The sequence below is a fragment of the Sciurus carolinensis genome, chromosome 6 (assembly GCF_902686445.1).
Source record: "Sciurus carolinensis chromosome 6, mSciCar1.2, whole genome shotgun sequence".
NCBI classification, from domain to species: domain Eukaryota; kingdom Metazoa; phylum Chordata; class Mammalia; order Rodentia; family Sciuridae; genus Sciurus; species Sciurus carolinensis.
This window is the reverse complement of record NC_062218.1, coordinates 105,346,439-105,366,987: the sequence shown is the minus strand read 5'-3', so window position 1 is coordinate 105,366,987 and position 20,549 is coordinate 105,346,439. Positions and strand designations below refer to the sequence as shown.

Genomic DNA, 20,549 nt, shown 5'->3' with positions numbered 1-20,549 from the left:
GTCTTCAAAGCAGGATTTGATTTTTGTAGATTTTTTTCCAGTCTTTAATCATGTACCACAAGGTACACCAATCACACTGATAAGATATTGTATAAAACTGATGTATCCAATTCGTCGTTTTAGTTACCTCTGACCTCATTCAGTTTTATTTTTATATTGTTCAACTTCATTGATTAGTTTAAGATTGTGATTATAGAAGTTGTCTTATTTATCTTTGAAAAGTTAGCTCAGATATAGTTTTCTGTAGAGAGATACATGTTCTTTATCAGGTCCCAAGCCTAAGCTAACTTCCCTTTCTATGGAAGCCCAGGAAAACTGCATCATGGTCAGGCTAAGTTCTGAAAACATTCTGTGCTTTTATTAATCACAGCAATTCTGTCACTGCTAGGTGCCTGATAGCAAGGACCATATCTTGCTCATCTCTGTTCTCCCAACACTTAAAACAGTACTGTAGCACATACAGATTTGATTAGAGCTGCTGTTCACAGAGGGTGCAATATGTGCCAGACACTGTGTTAAACACTTTCCATGCTCTCTCATTCTCTGCCAGCAGTTCTATGAGGTAAGTACTATTATTACCCTCTTTTCTCAGATAAGGAGAAAGAGGCACACAGAAAGTAAATAAGTTTCTAAAGGTCAGCATATTTGTGAAATACATTGAATGACCGAGTGAATGAATGAATGAATGAGCAAATACAAAGATACTCATTCATGGTGTCCTTGCAAATTCACATCATTATTCTTCTATATTAGAAGAGAAATGGAAATAATAGTCAAACCACAGTATAATGCAACAATTTCTTGAAAATATAAGCCACAATTGAGATCATATTTTTCTATTAGTAAAAAATTATATTGTTGGAGGTATGCAACACTTAGAGACTTTCACTTAGAGACTTTCGGAGATGGAAAAAAATTAGTGCCTAATGCCTCCTCCTTATTTCAGAGCTCATGACAGTCATCACTAACTGACCACACAACTTTTTCACAGTTGAACCTAAGATCTTCACACGTTATTTCAGGCAACCAGAAGCAGAGTTGAATATGTAGGATGAATCCTTTTTGCCATGTTTATTAGGAAGACTGGAAGATCACGTGCTAAGGATGTTACAGAAGGAATTGACCATCAATTGTTTGTTCTGGTGGTGGAGAGAAGGTTGTGTGGACATGACCTTCATCCATCCTGAAAGTTTGTATGTCTCCAACAACCTTCCTAACTCAATGAGTGTAAGAATAGAAAGATGTCCTTCAATTGTTGCATAATCGTTCGACTGTCTGAATATTTATGGAATACTTAAAATGTGCAGGGCAGCTTAAGTCTAAGGCACGGGCACTGCTGTATTCCATGCTGTGATAGCTGTCGCCAGGGTCCAAGTCATCATGCTCTCTCCGGGGGCCTTAGGATCTCTTAGGGAAACTAAGATATTTGTGTATATGCGGAGAACCTAACACTATGAGGTAACAGCAATATCAAGTATTAAATTAGTAAAATAGATGAAATTCAGAGGAGGGAGAGGCCTGGACATTAGTTATAACAGCTGGTGTTTATTGAACTGTAATATGATTTTAGATTTTTATGGGCTCAATAGATACTAACATTTAATGTACATAAGTCTATGGAGGACACATTACATTATATGGATGAAATAACTGATCAGGCTAAGTTGGCCATGCTCATACTGCTGGTGAGAGCCGAGACTGATCCAGGTAGCCTCCATCCAGGGCATGGCCACACTCTTTATTATCAGACTGGCTGTCAGTAGGAACTTGAAGAGGAGAAGACAGATACTGAAACTTCAAGGATTAATGTGACCTTGATCAGGATGGGGGAGAAAAAGGGAGAAGGCATTTCTGTTTCAGACTTGTTGTTATGCTGATTCTCAAAATGGGTGAAACACACACACAAACACACACACACACACGTGCACGCGCTCACACCAGGCAATTCTTCATCCCCTTGGTTCTCATTTTCTCTCAGAGGAAAACTGATGAGAAAGAAAAATGGGAACAGAACTGGTCTAGAGTGGAGTTAAGATCAGAGTCTGCATTTTTTCCACAGTGTGTTTTGAATTGTGGTGGCCCTGGAATGGCCCGTGGTGATGTGGTGAAGTTGAACTCTTAGAGATGTCAGAAATACTTTAGTTGTAGAACTTAAAATCTGGTAGGCCAGTGGTGGACTTCTTACTGCCCCAGGAGAGAGTCTTTCTAGCTGCCTGTGTATGGAAAGGGAAAGTACTCATGCCACTGGCAGTGCAGTACTTATATATGCAAGAGGAGGTGCCCAGTGATGATATAGAGGCTATGCCACTGGCAGTGCAGTACTTATATATGCAAGAGGAGGTGCCCAGTGATGATATAGAGGCTATGCATGCTGGGTTTACCTGGACTGTCTAAATCAAGGGCGTGAAATCACGTGAAAACCAACCAATCTTCAGTGGTCTGTCAAAACCACTGTGCAGGGAGTAGTTGCTGATGTCACTCTCCTTGGGTGGTGTGCCTTTGAGATGTTGGTCAGCTTACTCCACACCTGAGTCCCCATTGCTCTGAAGCTCCCCAGACCAAGCTGTGTCTTGGGGAGGTTGTCATAATCACCAGCCTTGACTTGAAGCTTCTGTAGTGATGCTGACCACCCAACAGCAGCTGGTGCCAGGGGCTTCCGAATCTTTGACTTTGTCCCCTGCAGATCTATTGCCAGCTGTGGTTGCCTGATGAATCACCAGGGAAAGGTCAGATGGGCATTGAGGACTGAGGTGGGAAATGACCCAGGCAGAGTCCTTTTTTAGGAGCACAGATGACAGACTTAGAATGTAACTAAGTTCCCACACCTGTCCTTGCAATGATTCATTTTCTTCTGTCTCTCGTAACAGTCCAGTAGTTTACACTTCTTCTAGCCTTTCCAAAATTATTCCTCACCCTTAAATGAAGAACAAAATGAAAATGCTTATTTTTTTTTCAAAAATGTTCATTACACACACTATATTCTAGACTGTCAAACCACTGGGTTTATGGTCCAAAACCAGGACACATAGTCCCATAACAGATCATTTCCTGTCAATAAAAACACATGTTTTCTGTATATATCTCTATTGTTGTTTAAAGATTGCTAGACTTGTGAGTCATTTGCAAAGACTACTTCAACAAATATATTACAGTGTTTAAAATTCTATGTTTGTCTTGAGAATTGGTCTTTTAAATTGTCAGTTGTTTCACTGTCTCACCAGGCAAATTGGAGACAATCTGATTGTCCCTGGAGGAGTGAAGACCATCGAAGCCAATGGGAAGATGGTGATCCCTGGAGGCATTGACGTCCACACTCACTTCCAGATGCCGTACAAGGGAATGACCACAGTGGATGACTTCTTCCAAGGGACAAAGGCTGCCTTAGCAGGCGGCACCACCATGATCAGTAAGTCTTCAGATTTTGCACATTCCTGATGCCCCAAGGTGTGTGCTTTACAAATGTGCCATCCACAGTGCTCTCTGATGATACCTGGTATGCTTCTTTCAATTTGGTTCATAAACTTTCTACCTAATGGGACCTGAGAAAACCAGATTGGTCTAAGGAAATTGACAGCTCACTGTAGCTGTGTAGAGGAAATTCCTGAAGCTCGTGATCACGAAAGCAGCTAAGAGGATGATAATTCACAGAATGATAATTCAGACTTACAGTTCTTGGGGAAATAGTGGGCTTCAGTGGATTTAGTGCTATTTGGTCTGTGCTAGATTTTGACCAATTTCTATCTTTAAGATGAGGCAAGCTGTGAGAGTGGTTTGCCTTGTGTTTTGTTTTATTTTATTTTTTGGTTTTGTTTTGTTTTGTTTCTGGTAACTTGCAATTCCAAAGAAGCCTAGGGAGTTGCATGTCATTGGATTACTGAACCCATAGCATTCCAGGGCAGTCCTTCCTGTCCTGAAGGAATCTCAATGAATTGGGCCCTATTCCGGCACTGGCTCCAAACTTGGTTAGCCAGAGCACTGTTTATTTTAACATCATATACATTCAGCCCTGAGCAGGGAACAGCCTGAGCCGTAGAATCACCCTCTCTTCATGCACCTCTTTTGGCAGGAGCACTAGCAGGGTTCAACTTTAGCTAGTTGGGTGTGGAAGCCCAGGAAAACTGCATCAAGGCCATAAAAGGTGCAGTCCAGGGAGATGAAAGCATTTCTCCAGTCCCAGGGGAAAGCAGCTGACTTCTCGGCTGCTGCTGCCCACGAAAGCCCTGGTATTGCTCCAGATATTAGCAGTGTGGCTGCATGCATTTGCTTTCCGATAAGTGCACTCAGGCTGCCTTTGACACAGGCGGAGGAAGCAAGTGATCGTGGCTTGGCTCTCTGCCACGTGGGTGCACAGTTGGACCTGCTCAGCCTGCCTGAGGTGCACGTCATGCTTGAACTTTTGTATTAGGGAAGGAGCAAGGGGAAACCAGAGATGGGGTGACAAGGGTAAAGCAGACCAGGAACCACAAAAGCTTTTGTGTCCTTCACAGGTAACTTAGAAATCCTAGATATGCAAAATAAATAAATGAATGAATGAATAAATAAGAAACCTTGCAATCCCACATCATTGTTAGAGTTGGCTATATGTCTACACACATTTTCCCCTTTTAAAAACAATAATCATAATATTTGTACTGTATTTTAGCCTGCCATTTTCACGAAATTATATATCCTGAATATCTTTCCACTCTTTATTTTTTCCCTACCACAATATTTTAAAATGGATGCCTAACCATCGATTTATGTATTTAACCATAAATACTTTCCTATTGTTAAAGACCTTAATTATTTTCAGGTTTTTCACTCATATAAATATATTAGTACACATCCTTGGAACTGAAATTTTGCATACAGCCACACTTCTTTCCCTAGAAATAACTCATAAACATGGGAATAATTATTGAGTTAAGGTATGAAAAAATGCCCACATTTTTGACATATATTTCAAAATTGTTCTCAGGAAAGTTGCACCAATTCACACTTTACCTCAGCTATCCAGGGGGAATATGAGAGAGTAACTTTTATGTTATCCTCACCAATTGTAGGCATGGTGATTTAAAAAAAAAATTATCTGTGGTTGCAGGGCAAAGAGTAGTTTTGGACCTTAAGGAAACTAGATTCTTGCCAGAAAGTTCATATGTAAATGAGATCTCTGGGCCTCAGATTCACTTACCTGATGCCAGCCCTTTCTGCCTCCGTAAGCAGGAGCACCTCAGTTTCATGTACCTGGCGTACCTTTAAAGTGATCCCTCCCACTCTGGGAAGAGAGCTCAGCTTTGTCAACAGTGACTGGACTCTAGTAATAAAAGCACCTAGTGGACATTCACTGCTGGCTAACGTTCACTGAGCACTTACCACATGCCATAAATCAGGTAAAGCATTTTATATGCCTTTTTCCATTTAATTGTATAACAAACTGAGAAGGAAGGCACCTTACATCCTATTGCCCACCTTGGCACCTGTTTCAAGGAGAGAAAGGAGAAGTTTAGGGAAATTAGTAATTTGTCACAAATCCCATAACTAAGGGACATTTAACTCATTAGCATTGTGGAGCTACCAGGGAACACTTTCTAAGTTCAATGTCCCAGTTAAGAAAGCAAGTGCAGGCCTGGTAGGAGGAGTGAAGCCCTGTCTGAGTGACCCACCTGGGCCTCTATCATCCAGTTGACCACGTGGTGCCGGAGCCTGAGTCCGGCCTGACAGAGGCCTATGAGAAGTGGCGTGAGTGGGCTGACGGGAAGAGCTGCTGCGATTATGCCCTCCATGTGGACATCACCCACTGGAATGACAGTGTCAAGCAGGAAGTGCAGAACCTCATCAAGGACAAAGGTGAGCGCCAGCATGCCCTCCTCCCTTTCGCTTGGCTTCTCCTGCCTCTCCATCCCACACTGTCCACTCAATTGAGTCATTCCTTCTTGTTTGGAGTCTTGAACATTACACATAAGTACTAATGTAGGAGTCCCACTTTGTTCCAGGCACTTGTTACTCAATCTTACTTCCCACGGGATCCTCCGGAGCTGGAGATTGTTACTCCTACTTTGCAGAAGGAGAAGCTCAGGATCAGAATAAGTGCCCAGGGTCACAGTTAGTAAGCAGTAGATCTATCCAAAGTCAGTGCTCTTCCTCTCTAGGCAGTGTGACTTTTTTTTTTTAGGAAAAAACTGAGAGTTTTACTTACCCTGTATAAGATCACATGGTTAGAAATATGAAATTAGGAAATTTTTTTTAGCCTCTATCATTTTGACTCCAGAGGGTAAACCATTATTATTAAATAACAACAGCATCCTCCGGAAAGGCTAAGACATTTCCAGGAGCAAAGATATGTTGGTACGTGGGCTAAGAACATAGGGTATGAAAATGTGTGTGTGTGTGTGTGTGTGTGTGCGCGCGCGCACATGTGTATGTGTGTCTGTCTGTCCTCTCACTGAGGACATGATTCAGGTCATTATCTTCTTAGATTCTTCTGTTTTCTACTTCTTTCTATGATTTGATCTTAGCTATTCAACACACATACCCACATTCCCCGTACATGCACATCTAGGTACCATGTGCTCAGCACTGTGAAGCAACCTGGAAGTGCAGGTGCCTCTGCTGAGCATCCAATGCAAAAGGAAGCCATCCCATTCACAGCAGCAGAACACATGCCTCCAGATGCAAGCAGTTACCATATTAGTCGTCTGGACAATGCTAGGAGCTCAACGAAGAGCTTGTGCCCGCGGTTGAGGGGAGATGATGAACCCTCAGAGTATGAACTGCTCCTTCCCTCCAACTCCTTCCCTCCAAGTCCGGCCCAATCCTTGGGGACAGAGAAGGTGACATTAGCTCCCTCCCTTCTTTCTGTCTTCTTTTACTCAGGGTATCTCAACAGGGATAGAAAGTTGAGTGGTTTTAACAACCACTTAGGGCTGGGTCATTGCACTGGTGATACAGAGGCTTTCGGGAAGGGTAGTGTTGGGGAAAACTGCCCTGAGTTGAACCAGTCTGGGTAGGGATTTTCTCAAATTATAATCCATTTTTGGCCTGGAACACTGTGGGCTGAGACGGCCCTAATGTTTGGAGACCAAAATTGTCTTCCTTTCCTCAAAATGATCCCCTATTCCCAAGTCCCACCTATTTATTTTGGGTGAAAATTAAATAGCTCTTTCCTTTTCTTATAACTTAGGTATTTAAGCACAAGGCAAAACTCACTTTCTCCCTGTATTAGCTCTCCTAGTTCCCAAGGTCAGGATCTCTCTCTCTCTCTCTGTCTCTCGCTCTCCCTCTCTTTCTTTTTTTGATACCAGGGATTGAACTCAGGGGCGCTTAACTACTTGGTCATATTTCCAGGCCATTTTCATTTTTTATTTTGAAACAAGGTCTCACTAAGTTCCTTAAGGCCTCACTCAGTTGCTAAGGCTGGCTTTGAACTTGAGATCCTCCTGCTTCAGCCTTCTGAGCCACTGGGATTACAGGTGTGTGCCCACCTCACCTGGCTGAAGAACAATTATTAAAACTGCATTTAGAGTCAATACCTTTTTGTTAAAATATCATAAAGAGTATTTCTAGGTTAACAAAACCAGATTTTAATTTGGACTTTGAGCTTTCAACAAATTGTACAGAATGGAAGGCCAAAATAGTTTCTTTACAGAAAACAATATCTATATATGTAATCAGAAGTACGAATTTGGTAACAGAAAAGATCCTATGCCTGCTGGCATCTCAGAAGCAGGTTTTAAAGAGCTTAATTTTGTTTCCTTCATTCTCCTCTTGGATACCACACACTGCACGTGCATGGTGGGAGAGCAAGCATTCATTGATAGTGAGTTAAACATGCCCCAGGAGACCCACCATGGAGACCAGCATTCTGCCAAAATGGGTGCTAAGAACTCTCCTTCAAAGTGTTATCAACCACTGTATGTCAATGTGCAAATTCACCTTATGAAGTAGGGTATTGTTATTTTTCCATTTTACAGGTAAGGAATTCAAAGCACAGGTAGTTAAATACTCTCCAGTCTCTGAAATATGTGGTTGATCCAGGTGGGGCAACCCAGGGAGCGATCACAGGGACTCATTCTCCATAGCATCTACTACTGCTTGGGGCAATGTTTATTTGCCTCCTGGGCTGCAGTTCTGGAGTTGGGAGGTAAAAAAGGGGGCAGAAGAGACCATTCTGCTGTGACATCACTTAGGAACTACTGATTTTTATAGGGGAGGGGTGGGTATAGTAAAACACTCTTGGAGAATTCCAAGTATCTGCTTTATATTAGACAAGCACCTGAGTAATGTGCTTGGGTCCCACAGGGGACAGAGTGGGAGTAAAGGAGGAAGGGTGGTTATAATAATGTCTCCTGTTTTTCCTCCCATCCCTGTCTTGCAGGGGTTAACTCCTTCATGGTTTACATGGCCTATAAGGATTTGTATCAAGTATCCAACACTGAGGTAACAACACATTTTCTGTGTGGTTTGGGGTATTTGGATGGGTTTCCTAGTGTTGCTGTTGACCTTGGCCCTTCTACCATGAGTCACTGTGGTCACTGTGGGAGACTGCTGGGCCAGAGTGCTTCTTGAAGCCCTTGCAGTCTATGTGGCATTTAAAATAAGGTAATGGGCAGGGTGCCTATGGCAAGACAGATAGAGACCTAGACTTTCCATTGGGAGCAGCTTTCTTGAAGGCTAAGATGAAGGGCATGCCTAAATCTCCATCTGTAGGACGAACCCTCGAAAACCCAGTGGAAGCACAGGATTCTTCGCCTATAAGGTCAGGAGGGCCTCCTGCCATTTGGAGTAATTGTACCACCTTGCCTCAGTCTCTCCCTAGAAAGTCATGGCAGGTGTTGGTGTTAAACCAATCTCAAGTGTCACAGGAAATGTAAGAAATTAATTCCTGTGCCTCCTGGTTAGGAGTTGAAGGTAGGTCTGCCTTGAGATGTTCAGAGATAAGGGTTTCATGTTTTGCAACAGGGCTGTTAATGCCTTTCTGGAGCACATGTTGAGAAAGATTCTAAAGCTGTGTCTCAGCTGGATGAGTAGTGATTCCATTAAAAATGTGTGTCGGAGGCAGAGGATCCGGCTGGCAGCACTTCGTCACAGTCGTCCTGCCTCTCTAGGACTCATGACTCTCTAGGAGTCATAGACAAAACCTCCCAGAGTTTCTTTGGACTACACTCCTCTTTGCTCATGCACATTTCAGTCTCTTTTCCTAGTCACTGATTTATTCCATTTATTTTAGCTCTGGCTTTAGTAATTGGTCTTCATGTGAAGTTGCTCAAAGTGCCTGTGAAGGTGACAAAGATTCATTTCTGTTTCAGCTCTATGAGATCTTCACCTGCCTGGGAGAACTGGGAGCCATTGCTCAAGTCCATGCTGAGAATGGAGATATCATCGCCCAGGTAATACGGCAGCTCCCTGGAGCGTGCCTTCTGTGTGGACTTGGGTCTGCTTCCGTTTGTTGCCTTACTAGCATTGCTTCGGCTCTCAGTATGTGCGAGGTTCCATCATAAGCAGGTTACTAAAGGCAGAACTCATCCTCAAGAACCTTACAGTGTACACGGAAGAAAAGAGCAGAGGGGAATGAAGACAAATACAGAGAAACTGGAAGATGCTGTAACACAGGAAGAGGTCTGGCCCTCCTGGAGAACCAGAAAGGGAATTTTGGAAGAAGCAGCTTTCAAATTGGGCTATTAAATGGGAAGGCAGTGCTGATTCTCTCCTGAAAATGAATCAAAGCTACATAACATAACATTCTCTGTCCTAAAGAAAAACCTTAAAGCAGCATTTCTCAGAAGCCAGAAATCCAGTCCAGGTCTGGTGAACCCACTGCCTTAGATAATAAAATTTAGGTCTTGTGGGAATCAGACATCTCACGTGTTTCCTAGAAATCACATTGAAAAACTGAGGAAAGAGTGATGAAAGCAGAGGCCCTAAGGCCCAAATGATCATTTGTAAGGCGCAGAAAGCCACTCCCATTCCATCTCCTGGGTTGCTTAATGGAATAGATGCACAGATGTGTCCTAGGCAGGGTTTGGCTTATCTCAGAAACATTCAGCGTTGGCCTGTGCTAGGAGACAACCAAGAAAGAAGAGGGAGCGCTCAGCCCACTCTGTAGCACCAGTGAGAACCATCATTCATTCTTTGGAAAAGTATGTCCTGAGTCCTTTGCACCAAGCACTGGGCTGTAAAAGTGAGCCAAAGCAGATGTATCCCATACTCACAAGTACCAGGCTGTGCCTTCATTTCAGATGTCTGGGACATAGTGAATGTGACTAGCAGGGGTATGGAGCCTTGCCTAGGCAGACCCTCATTTCAGACCCATTAGCTTCCTAGCAGGTGTGATTTGGGGAATACTTTCTACTGTTTGCCGGGCACTGGTAAGTGCTCTAGTCTATTGTCACTTAGTCTTCTTCCAGTCCTCCTAAGATGCCCTTATCCTCCCTGTTTCATAGACAAGAATATTGAGGCTTGGAGGGATTGGCCCAAAGATCACAGGAGATAACTAGGAAAACCAGATGTCAGCATCTAAAGTGATTTGCTGGGCTGGGGATATAGCTCAGTTAGTAAAGTGCTTGCTTCACATGTACAAGGCCCTGGGTTCAATCCCCAGCACCATTAAAAAAATAAATAAATAAAAAATAAATAAATAGGTAATTCTATATATATATATAAGAATTACCCATTTCTCTCAGTAAAAAAATAAACAAATAAATAAAATAAAATGATTTGCCTCACCTGCAGTGCAGGGCTCCAGCTTCTTCCAGTTCTTGTTGTGATTTCAGACTCTTGAGTGTTCTCACTTGTGGGGGAGGGGAGCCAACTGTGCAGTTTCCTCTCGCTCATGACCAAGGAGGCTAATTAGTCAGACCCCTAGCAGTGTCTTCTCCCGCATCCCCCACGCCCCCGGCATAGTGAAACCATTTTCTGTAGAGGACCCAACTGCCTAGCTCCTGGGGGAGGTGTCCACTGCCATCAGGACCGCTAGTCCTATCCCTTCTCCAAGTGTTCAGTCCAGCAGCCAGAGGTCCCTGCCTCCCGCCAGCTGGAAACCAAACCCCCGGCTCCTTCATTCCAGCCTCAGTAGAGGCAAAGGGATTCCAGCCCTCAGACCCTCCTCGTCTCAGCTCCTTTTCCTTTGTAGCTCCTCAGGGCAGACCGTTTGTTTCTCCAGTTACCCCCACTCTTCTCCTACCTTGGGGAGATCTGTTCTCGGTCAGGAAAGGAATAAGGGCATTTTTCCATTTGGATGAGTTTCTTTGTGTGTGTTTATTAAATTCAGCTTGGGCTGAAAGATTTTATCACATTGTCTAAGTGAAGACAGCTGCTACACTGAGTTTCTTGCTGCATTTCTGCAAGTGACTAAAGAGTGAGAAGTCTTTTCTTTTGGGTACAAACAAGGGCAAGTTTCAAAATTTCAAGTTGGCAAATAGAGAGAACAGCATCTTTAGCCATTCTTTTTTAACTAATACTTATGGAACACCTACTGTGCGCCAGGCCTTGGAGAAGGAGGATGAAGACAGGGCTCCTTTCTCATTAGAATAAGCCACACCACTGGACCCATGACGGCAACTGATATGTGGTTGTAACTGATGAGCACCTCACTGCTGTGCTACCCCGTGTCAGGTACCACTGATGAGTCTTCATGTTGACTTTCCTAATCTTGGATCTGTAGGAGCACCATGGAGTTTAGAGTAGGGATTCCCAACATGAGCAGTACATTAGAGTCACTGGGTTTTATGGATTCCAGAGATTCTGATTCAATAGTTCCGTAGTAGGGTTCAGGAAAACGTATGTTGAAGATGTACCCTAGTGAATGTGTTTGGAAGTGATTGCTTGAGCTAGCTTCACCCTCTGCATTATCCTTGCACCCCTGCACAAGACAGAAGTGAGTGTCATGTAAGACCCAAGATGCTCTAGTCATGAGTCTTCACCTTTAATGAGTTAGGGCAATTCAGAGTGGATGCTCACTGGAGTTTGGAAGAAATATTATTCAGCCAGGCCTCCATCAATGAAAACTGCAAAAAAAAAAAAAATAAAAAAAAAAATTGAAAAGTGAAGGTGCTTCACCAGAAAAAAATCAGCTTCTGACCTTGTTTTTTTTTTTTTCCTTTTGCACTGGTTTTAGTATTTGTATTTGCATTTTCCTTTACTCCACAAGAAAACCAAAAAGTTCTTCTTTTCCAGGAGGTCAGAATTCTTTCTTCTAAATCTCATAGTTGCAAAGTGAGGCAAGTCTTGTTCCATTCACCATTTCCTCTATCACCAGGATACTCCCAGGCCATTAGGCCAGGCTTGCTGGAGCAGAAGTTTTTAGGAACCAGTAATTTCAGAGTGAATGCCAGCAGAACTGTAGATGTAGTGGCTTAGGATTTCTGCCAGGTCCAATTAGCCCCTCTGTGTGTTCACTGCCCAGCCACCTGCTTCTTTGTGAAAGCTGGCCAGAAGTCAAAGGAATTTAGCAACCAGCCATGAGGGGCAGGCAGTTCTGCAGTGTCCACAACATAGTTAATTTAGAATTTGAAGCAAAACACTAATTCAAGTAATGCTGTCTAGAGGCATTATTTTGTCTGGTTAAATTCTGAATCCATTAATTTAAGCCACGGTGTTAAAGCATAAAAACTCGTAGGGGTTTATTAAATGTAGATTGCTAGGATTCAGCCTTGCATCTTCTGATTTGGTAGACCAGAATATGGCCAGAAATCTTCATTGCTGCAAAAGCAGCTCAGGTGATTGTGATGCAGGTGGTGGGTGGACCACACTTTGGGGAATGTATTACTAAACCATAAGCTTCATGAGGTGAGAAGCTACATCACTTTAATTCAAGTGCTTAACCCAGAGCCTAGCATGAAGCAGATACTGAGTCCATTTTGTCTAATAAATGGGTTTAAAGTGCATGAATGACCAAAACAACAAGTTAAACAAGTGTACTCTCAGAAGCAGCTGCATCTGAAATAGATGACAAGTAAGTGATTTGATGTGACTTCTGATGCTTAATGCAGATAAAAAGTGGAGACTTAAATAGACTCTCTGTATTCCTCTTAATAAAAGGAAACGATGCTTAAATTTTTTCCCTACTTTTTAGTTAAGACTCTACACTATCTTGCAATTCCAAATATAGAATTAAAATACTTGTTTCACCAGAAAAAAATCAGCTTCTGACCTTGTTTTTTTTTTTCCTTTTGCACTGGTTATAGTATTTGTATTTGCATTTTCCTTTACTCCACAAGAAAACCAAAAAGTTCTTCTTTTTCTTTATTTTTTCTTCTTGAGCACATCTTTAGATCAGAACATACCAGTGTAATTTATTTTTCCAAATCTTGGCTAAGCTCATTGAAGAACTTTAAATTTTATTTTTCTCATTCTAGGAGCAAGCCCGGATGTTGGAAATGGGGATAACTGGCCCAGAAGGTCATGTTCTGAGCAGACCAGAGGAGGTATGTTACAGGGGTTGAGGCTGAGGGTGGGGAGCAGGGAGAGAGAAGCCGTAGCAGTGGGGGCTCTCTTTTTCACCAGCATCTTCTGGGAGACTCTTCTTATCACAGTCCCAGTCACTTAGCCATGGCCTGTCACTCATTTGACATTTGAAGTGTTTGCTTGATCTAATTTCCTGAACCACACATATACACAGGGTATGAATAAATATTGCTGAAAGGTGGTGAGAATCATGAATACCAGACAGCAGTATTGGAACATTTCTTTCAAAGACCACTTCGGACTGACCCTAGCTCAAGGGCTGTGAGAAAATTAGAAAGGAATGTAAAGGAGACACTTCCTTCTGACCCCTTAATCTCTCTAAAGAGAACATGAATTGCAGTATACTTGGAATTTTCAGTAGGAATGTTAAATTTCTAATTTCTTTCTTATTGTGAATCTTGGAGACATTTCTACTTACTTTGTATTTCATTTTGTGTTTTGATTCTTGCAAAATATTGGTAATGTGGATAGGTGGTTGAATGAGTCTTGCAAAATATTGGTCATGTGGATAGGTGGTTGAATGGGCAAACCTTATGCCCATTGATTTGCATAAGGTGATGGTTATATCCAGGTATGGAAGTTTCCCACATGTAAAGTAAATGATGATGTGCACCTATGCTTAGCAGCTGAAAAACTAAGAAAAAGTGACTAGTGACTAATACCATATCTCCGGGATGTCCACAACTTACCTGCTGGCATGGGAGTTTGAGGTGAGGATTGACTGCCCATACGGCTGAGAGCAACTTGACTTTGGGAGAGCAACCAGGGACAGACACCTGGAGTGAATTTAAAGCTCTTCATGTCAGTGAAGCAAATCCAGTTCCCATTATTGTTCCAAACTCTACAAGAGGTAAAAGAAAGAACCAGAACCACAAGATTATATTCCATTGCACATTGCTTTTAGAGCTTTTTAAAAAATTGAAATGTAATCAACACATGGAGAAAAGTGTTCCTATCATAAGGATGTGCTTGATTTTCACAAACTGGATACACTTGTTCAAGGAGCACCCAGGTGGTGATACAGAACACTGTCAGCTCCCCGAAATGCCCTGGTGTCTAGTGACATTTTTGTTGCCCTTTGAAATAATGTTTGTGAAATAAGTTTGTGATCAGGATTTAATTGTACATGTCATTCCCGACGAGTGTCTCTTTAGTGATTCTGGGTGCTTTGGAAAGCTTACACCTGCGACTGTACTAACTGCATACATTACTTCAGTTACCCTTGCTGCCACTCTAGGTAGTTGTGCAGGTAAAGAAACTGAGGCTCAGAGAAGTTAAGCCACTGACTGGTCATGTTTGGAGGATTGGAAAATCATTTATGCAATGTGAACAAACCAGGATGATCAGCACTGTTTGTAAAACTTCATAAATGCTGGTCACTGGAGAGATGTGCTGGCAAGATGGGTTTCTTCAGCAGCAGCCAGGGGATTTCAGAGCAAAGTCTATTTTTGTTCCTTGATTTGTTTTTTCAACCTCCCCCCTCACCCCACCCCCAACCTTCTCCCTGTTCCCGTCTCCTTTTTAGTAAAAATAAGCCTCTGAGCTGCAAATCTCTACAACCCTGAAAACCCTTTAGGGTGAAGTTGGAAGGTGATGTAACCGTCCAAAGATAGTCATGTTGTCGAAGTGTGGAAGAACCTGTAGTTCTGGAGGAATGAGATCAAAGGGGCCAGGGCTGAGGTCAAGGGGGAGCTGAAGTGGTCAGCATAGGTGTGAAGGGGTAGGAGGAGCCAACCCCGCTTCAGCTCAGAGCACACCCAGATTCCATCTCAAGTGGTGCTGTCCAGAGTGGAACCCTAGGCACAGAGCAGCTGCTCCCCGGGTAGGGCGTCTGGGTGCTTCATGTGGTAGACTGCATTCACCTGCACTCATGGGCCTCCAGGGACTTGTCTGCATGGAATGAAATGCAGCTTGGGGGTCACCGGCTCAGTCATGAAGTTCTAGAGCCTTTCTACTGAGCCACATCCACCACAGGCAGTCACTGGTTTGCATTATTCAACCACTGGGCATCTGCAAGCTATTTTTGGTGTTTTTTTTTTTTTTTTTTTTTTTTTTTTTTTTTTAAGCACTGGCTGCACAGACAAACCAGAAAGTCATATCCATATAAAAGGGATCTGTTGCTGATTGAATGGAAAAATTCCAATGTCTCTGCTCTGGGCTGAATTGGACTAACTCAGGCTTTGGGTAGTAACACAGACTCTCACCCTGGTCAGAAACTGTGATCAGCAGTAAGACCTAGAGCCACTCTTCAAGAGACACTTGCTTTGACCCAGGAGTGGGAGAATTAACTCATTTAATCCTTCCAGTGGCCCTGGTTGTCAGGTCCTGTTATTACTCGCACTTTAAAGATAAGGAAAGAAGGCACTGAGAAGTTTTGAAGGTATCTGAGGTCACCCAGCTTGTAGCAGAATCAGGACTCAGAATCAGGCCATGTGAGAAAACCCAAGCTCTCAGATCCTACTTTATTAATAAAATAAGGGGAAACACATTACTTCTTACTTAATAAATGCAACTGGGTTAGTTAGCATATTTGAAAACATGGATTCTACACTAGGGTGGGATGAACAAGATCAACAATAAAAGAAGTCTTTGTGCTGAGAAGCCTGGGAATTATTATTATAAGCAGTGCCTCCTCAGATTAACCCTTTGCCTACCACATATTGCTGCAGGGAAGGATTTGAGGAGCAACATGCCTGATTGACTTTAATGGTTATTCTAGAGTGGATGGTATGGTGATTGTGTTTTCCCAAAGAATCTTCCCTGAGAAGAGTGGGGAGCAGAGGCCTCCATTTTGGGTGCAGTATTTTTGATACCCCAGGGAAAGGAGTTCAGGGAAAACTCTGGCCTTCAGCAGATCAGTACTTACTCTGTCAAGTATTGGTCTCAAATGACAGCCCTGTACTTCACCCCTCTTAGCTACATTTTACCAGGGAGGGTCGAGGCACGAGGAGCTGAGTGAAGAGACCCAGCAGGATGAGGTGGGTCTGAGATGTGGCCCCAGGCCATCCTGTTCCAGACCCTCTAGGGTTTGAACCACTGCACAGCTCACTGTCTGTGGAGGTGCTGAGTGACATGGGTGAGGCTCAGGTTCCTGTTGACTCCTGGAGATGTTCTTGTTTTCCTGCAGCTGGAAGCTGAGGCTGTGTTCCGCGCCATCACCATCGCCAGCCAAACCAACTGCCCCCTCTACATCACCAAGGTCATGAGCAAGAGTGCAGCTGATCTCATCTCACAAGCCAGGAAAAAAGGTAATTTGTGCTTCTAAGAATCAGAGCCCCTGATGTACTGCGCAGCTCTTTCCTCCCTGGCTGGTTCACATAGTATTGTTGCTCTTTTACTTATTTAGTTATTGCCTTGCTCTCCAGAGCCTCAGCTACACCCAGGATCCTGAGATTTCTTCCACCTAGCCTATGAGTAAACTGAGGCAGGTTAAGTGGTTTGCCTGAGAGTGCACAGATGAAATTGAGGCTCAGTGTACCTTCCTTCCTCTTTTTAGATCTGTTATTTTCAGTTCACATTATCTGAATTTTATAAATGGATTTATTAGTTTGGATTACACTGATTCCCCTGAACTGGCTTCAACAAGCAAACATAAGTCAGTGGTTGGTTGTGGGTATTTCAGACATAGCCAGATTGAGGGGGCTTCAACAGTGGCATTAGGACTCTATCACTCTTATTCCCTTCTTGACTCTCTTTCCTGCCTGATGGCTTTATGTTCAGTATGAGCAGTGATAAGAATAGAAGACTTATTTTCTTCAGTTCTTGGTGGAGGACATGATGGAGAAGTAGAAGGCATTTTTTGCAACAGCTCAAGCAGTAATGTCCAGGAGCATGTGATTGTCTTGGTTGTGGCCATGTGCTCATCCCTGAACCAAAGACAGCCCTGGGCAAGGTATAATGTGGCCAGGATTGAGGGAAGAGTGCAGGGGCAGGGTCCCCCCACCTTAGCACACACAGGTTAGCACAGGATATTTTAGAAAGGGAGCTGAATGGGTCTCCAGAGGATGTCTAAAATCGTGGCTTCATGACCTGGGGCTCTGTCCCTGCCACCTTCTGCCTTCTCCTTTTCTCTACTCCTATTTACTAGGGTTTCCATTGCTTGGCTTTTGCTTAGCTTAAGTTTCCTCTCCTTTTGAAACTCTCTTTTCTGTTTTTGGTCCCTGTCCTCAGTGGGGAAATGAATGGTGTGAGAAGCTGGAGATAAAGGTTCTGTGTTTGGTTGTGAAAGAGAATTTTCCCTGCCCAGTTGTGCAGTGGCTACTGCAGTGTGGAGTCAGTGTCCATCCCGGTGGTGGAGAGACCCAAGATGAGTGTGATTCATCTGCCCAATTAGTCTGAAAAACTCCATGTGTGGGTGGGTGACTGCAGTGGCTAAGAATAGTTCCAGCTGATGGCCAGCTGAGTTTTCAACTGCCTGGCCTTCTGGCAGAGGGCAGTCCTTTTCTTAAGGGAGGGAATCTACCTACTTGTCCAGACCTGGTAGGTTCTGAGGCATCTTCTACCTCACCATGTTCATGGTAGACTTGCTGTTTTCTCTTGCAGCATTTAAATGCCTCAAATGAGGGCTGGGGTTGTGGCTCAGTGGTAGAGCATTTGCCTAGCATGTGTGAGGTACTGGGTTCTATTCTCAGCACCACGTATAAGTAAATAAAATAAAGGTCCATTAACAACTAAAAAAAATTTAAGAAAAACTTCATTAAAAATTTAAAAAAAATAAATGCCTCAAATGAAATAGCAGTTGTTCCCCTGGGTGGTGTGAGTCATTGGAAAGCAGGAAAGCAGTCCAGTGTTCTGTACCCATTCTTGGAGGGGGGCTGTAGGGGGGCTCACACCCCTACCACTTCTGGCCATGAATGTCCACCATCTTCACACTCTCCTGCCTTCTGCCTGATGACTTTATCTGGCCTGGAACCCATCACCAGGGTATCCTGAGCACCTCTGAGGATGGGGCACTTCAGTTGTTTGCTGGTCTTATTTCAAACTTCATAGAGAGAATTCCTCCCTCTTAGTCTTCTGGCTCCTGACGGTCTGGCAAGGGGAACTCGTGCAGCTGTACTCCAGGGTGGAAGGGAGGCACTATTTCAACGATAAAAAACTGGCTGCTGAGTTCGCAGCCAGTGAACATCTCATGGACTGTCATTCTCAGGGAAATGGTGAAGAGCATTCCAAGCAGGAAGGCAGAGGGTCGCAGCACTTACTCTTCCCTCCTGACCACGTTTCTGGTTAAGTCTTTGCAAGTTTAATCACTTGCCACCAGTGCTCTTTAGCAACTCATCATGGCTGCTCAGAATTAATATTAAAAGTCTACAATTTAATGAGAACCAACTCTATACCCAGCACTGAGATACATCCTTTATATTTATTATTACATAGAATTCTCAAAGAACTCTGAGGCAGGTGCTATGGGCATTACCATCACCCTTGCATTTGCAGCAATTGGAGTGTGACTTGTTTAAATGTCCCAGGTAGGAGGAGGACCAGTAATCAAACCCAGGCATAATGATAATCTTGGCTTTCTAGTCTTCCATGCTAAGCATAGTCCAGAGGGACGGTTCCTCCACTTTCAAGATTGCATTTTTTCTCAATAATAGTTCAGTGCTTGCTTTAACTTTCAGTTTTCCACTTATTTGCATTCCTACATGCTTTAGTTTGATAAGTATTTTTAGAGAGAGACAGATCTTGAAATTGTCATTACATGTTAATCCATTTTATTGGACCCCCATAAAAACAAGGCTGCCATATGTGAATCATACCATTACTTCCTTTTTTTGCCTTTGGCAAACATCACTAATCAATCATTAATCTTTTCTAGTGAGACCAGAAGCATTATTAGAATTCTTCCCTACCTATAATTCTAGATAACCATTACCAATTGATTGGAATTGAAACAAGGCAAAATCTATTTATAATCTTGGCCATAGAGCCTCCCAGAATATGACCATATTCAAACTTTGATGGTGAAAGATGGACGACCAAAGACCAAGGCTATCGTATATTCAAAGCATCCTTGGTGAGAGGCTGGCATAGATCAACCTGGTACCAACCAATTTTCTAGAGACATATTTTTCCTTCTGTGTTATTGTCTCTTCTTCTTTAAGAAGCTCAACTAAAGTTTAGATTAGTGTATTTTCCATTTTCCTTCCACACGTCTCCTTCGCTAGGCCCCTGATTCTGTCACAGAATCCTAGAAGCCAGTCTCATCACTGATGGACACATCTCAGGTGTTTGTGTCCCCTGGAGCAAGCCATTTCTTTCCTTAGATTAAAGAGTAAGGAATTTAATGAAAAAACTCATGAGAGCTCCTGTTCCACAGACATGGATTTGACTTTCTGGAAACTAAAGCATGACCTTGTAAAAATAAAAGGACCTAGCAATTCCCATGGAGGTAGGGCACATTCAGGGCTTTGAACCCTATAATGGGAAAAAGTAGAAGGTAAAGAAATTAGTATTTACCAGGAATCTGCTATACGCCTGACCCTTCATATCTGCAAAATTCTTTGACAAGCCCAAGAAGTAGACATCATCTCATTTTGTCCATTCTAGGACATATCTCCCATTTTAATATTTCTGAAATGAGGATGAATCTTATAATCAATATATATTTTTCTTATATTTTCTTTGCCTCAAATTTTAATTTGCCTCAAAATTTGTGGATTAATTCTACATCGTACAAACAATGGAGTCTTTCTAAGGAATACAAAACTGCTCACATTTAGCAGAAAGACAAAAAAGCCTAGAAAAGTTGGGAATGTAGACTTGAACCTAGGTCTGCCTAACCGCAGTCCACAGCTTTGGGTAGGCTTAGGAGCTATGATTAAATATGCTGGGCTCAGTGAAGCATATACTTAATGCAAATCCATTGCCTACTTCCCCCTTTCCAGGAAATGTGGTCTTTGGAGAGCCCATTACTGCCAGCCTTGGTATAGATGGAACCCATTACTGGAGCAAGAACTGGGCCAAGGCGGCTGCGTTTGTGACATCCCCACCTCTGAGCCCTGACCCGACCACTCCTGACTACATCAACTCCTTGCTAGCCAGGTTGGTGCAGGAATCCTGAGCAGCAGTGGTTTTGCAGGAGCTTCTTGGGGCCAGCTGGAATGGGGGCTGCA

The 20,549-nt window shown here is 43.1% G+C and overlaps 1 protein-coding gene across 3 annotated transcripts in view; it reads left to right on the top strand.

Moving 5' to 3' along the window:
• Positions 1 to 20,549, top strand: part of Dpysl3 (dihydropyrimidinase like 3) — a 106,591-nt gene that overhangs the window by 75,451 nt on the left and 10,591 nt on the right. For all 3 annotated transcript variants that reach the window (XM_047556406.1, XM_047556407.1, XM_047556408.1), the window contains 7 exons: positions 3,222 to 3,406; positions 5,662 to 5,826; positions 8,354 to 8,415; positions 9,285 to 9,365; positions 13,332 to 13,400; positions 16,568 to 16,688; positions 20,322 to 20,478. In XM_047556406.1, the coding sequence (XP_047412362.1) occupies positions 3,222 to 3,406; positions 5,662 to 5,826; positions 8,354 to 8,415; positions 9,285 to 9,365; positions 13,332 to 13,400; positions 16,568 to 16,688; positions 20,322 to 20,478 (840 nt within the window). The remainder of the gene's footprint in view (positions 1 to 3,221; positions 3,407 to 5,661; positions 5,827 to 8,353; positions 8,416 to 9,284; positions 9,366 to 13,331; positions 13,401 to 16,567; positions 16,689 to 20,321; positions 20,479 to 20,549) is intronic.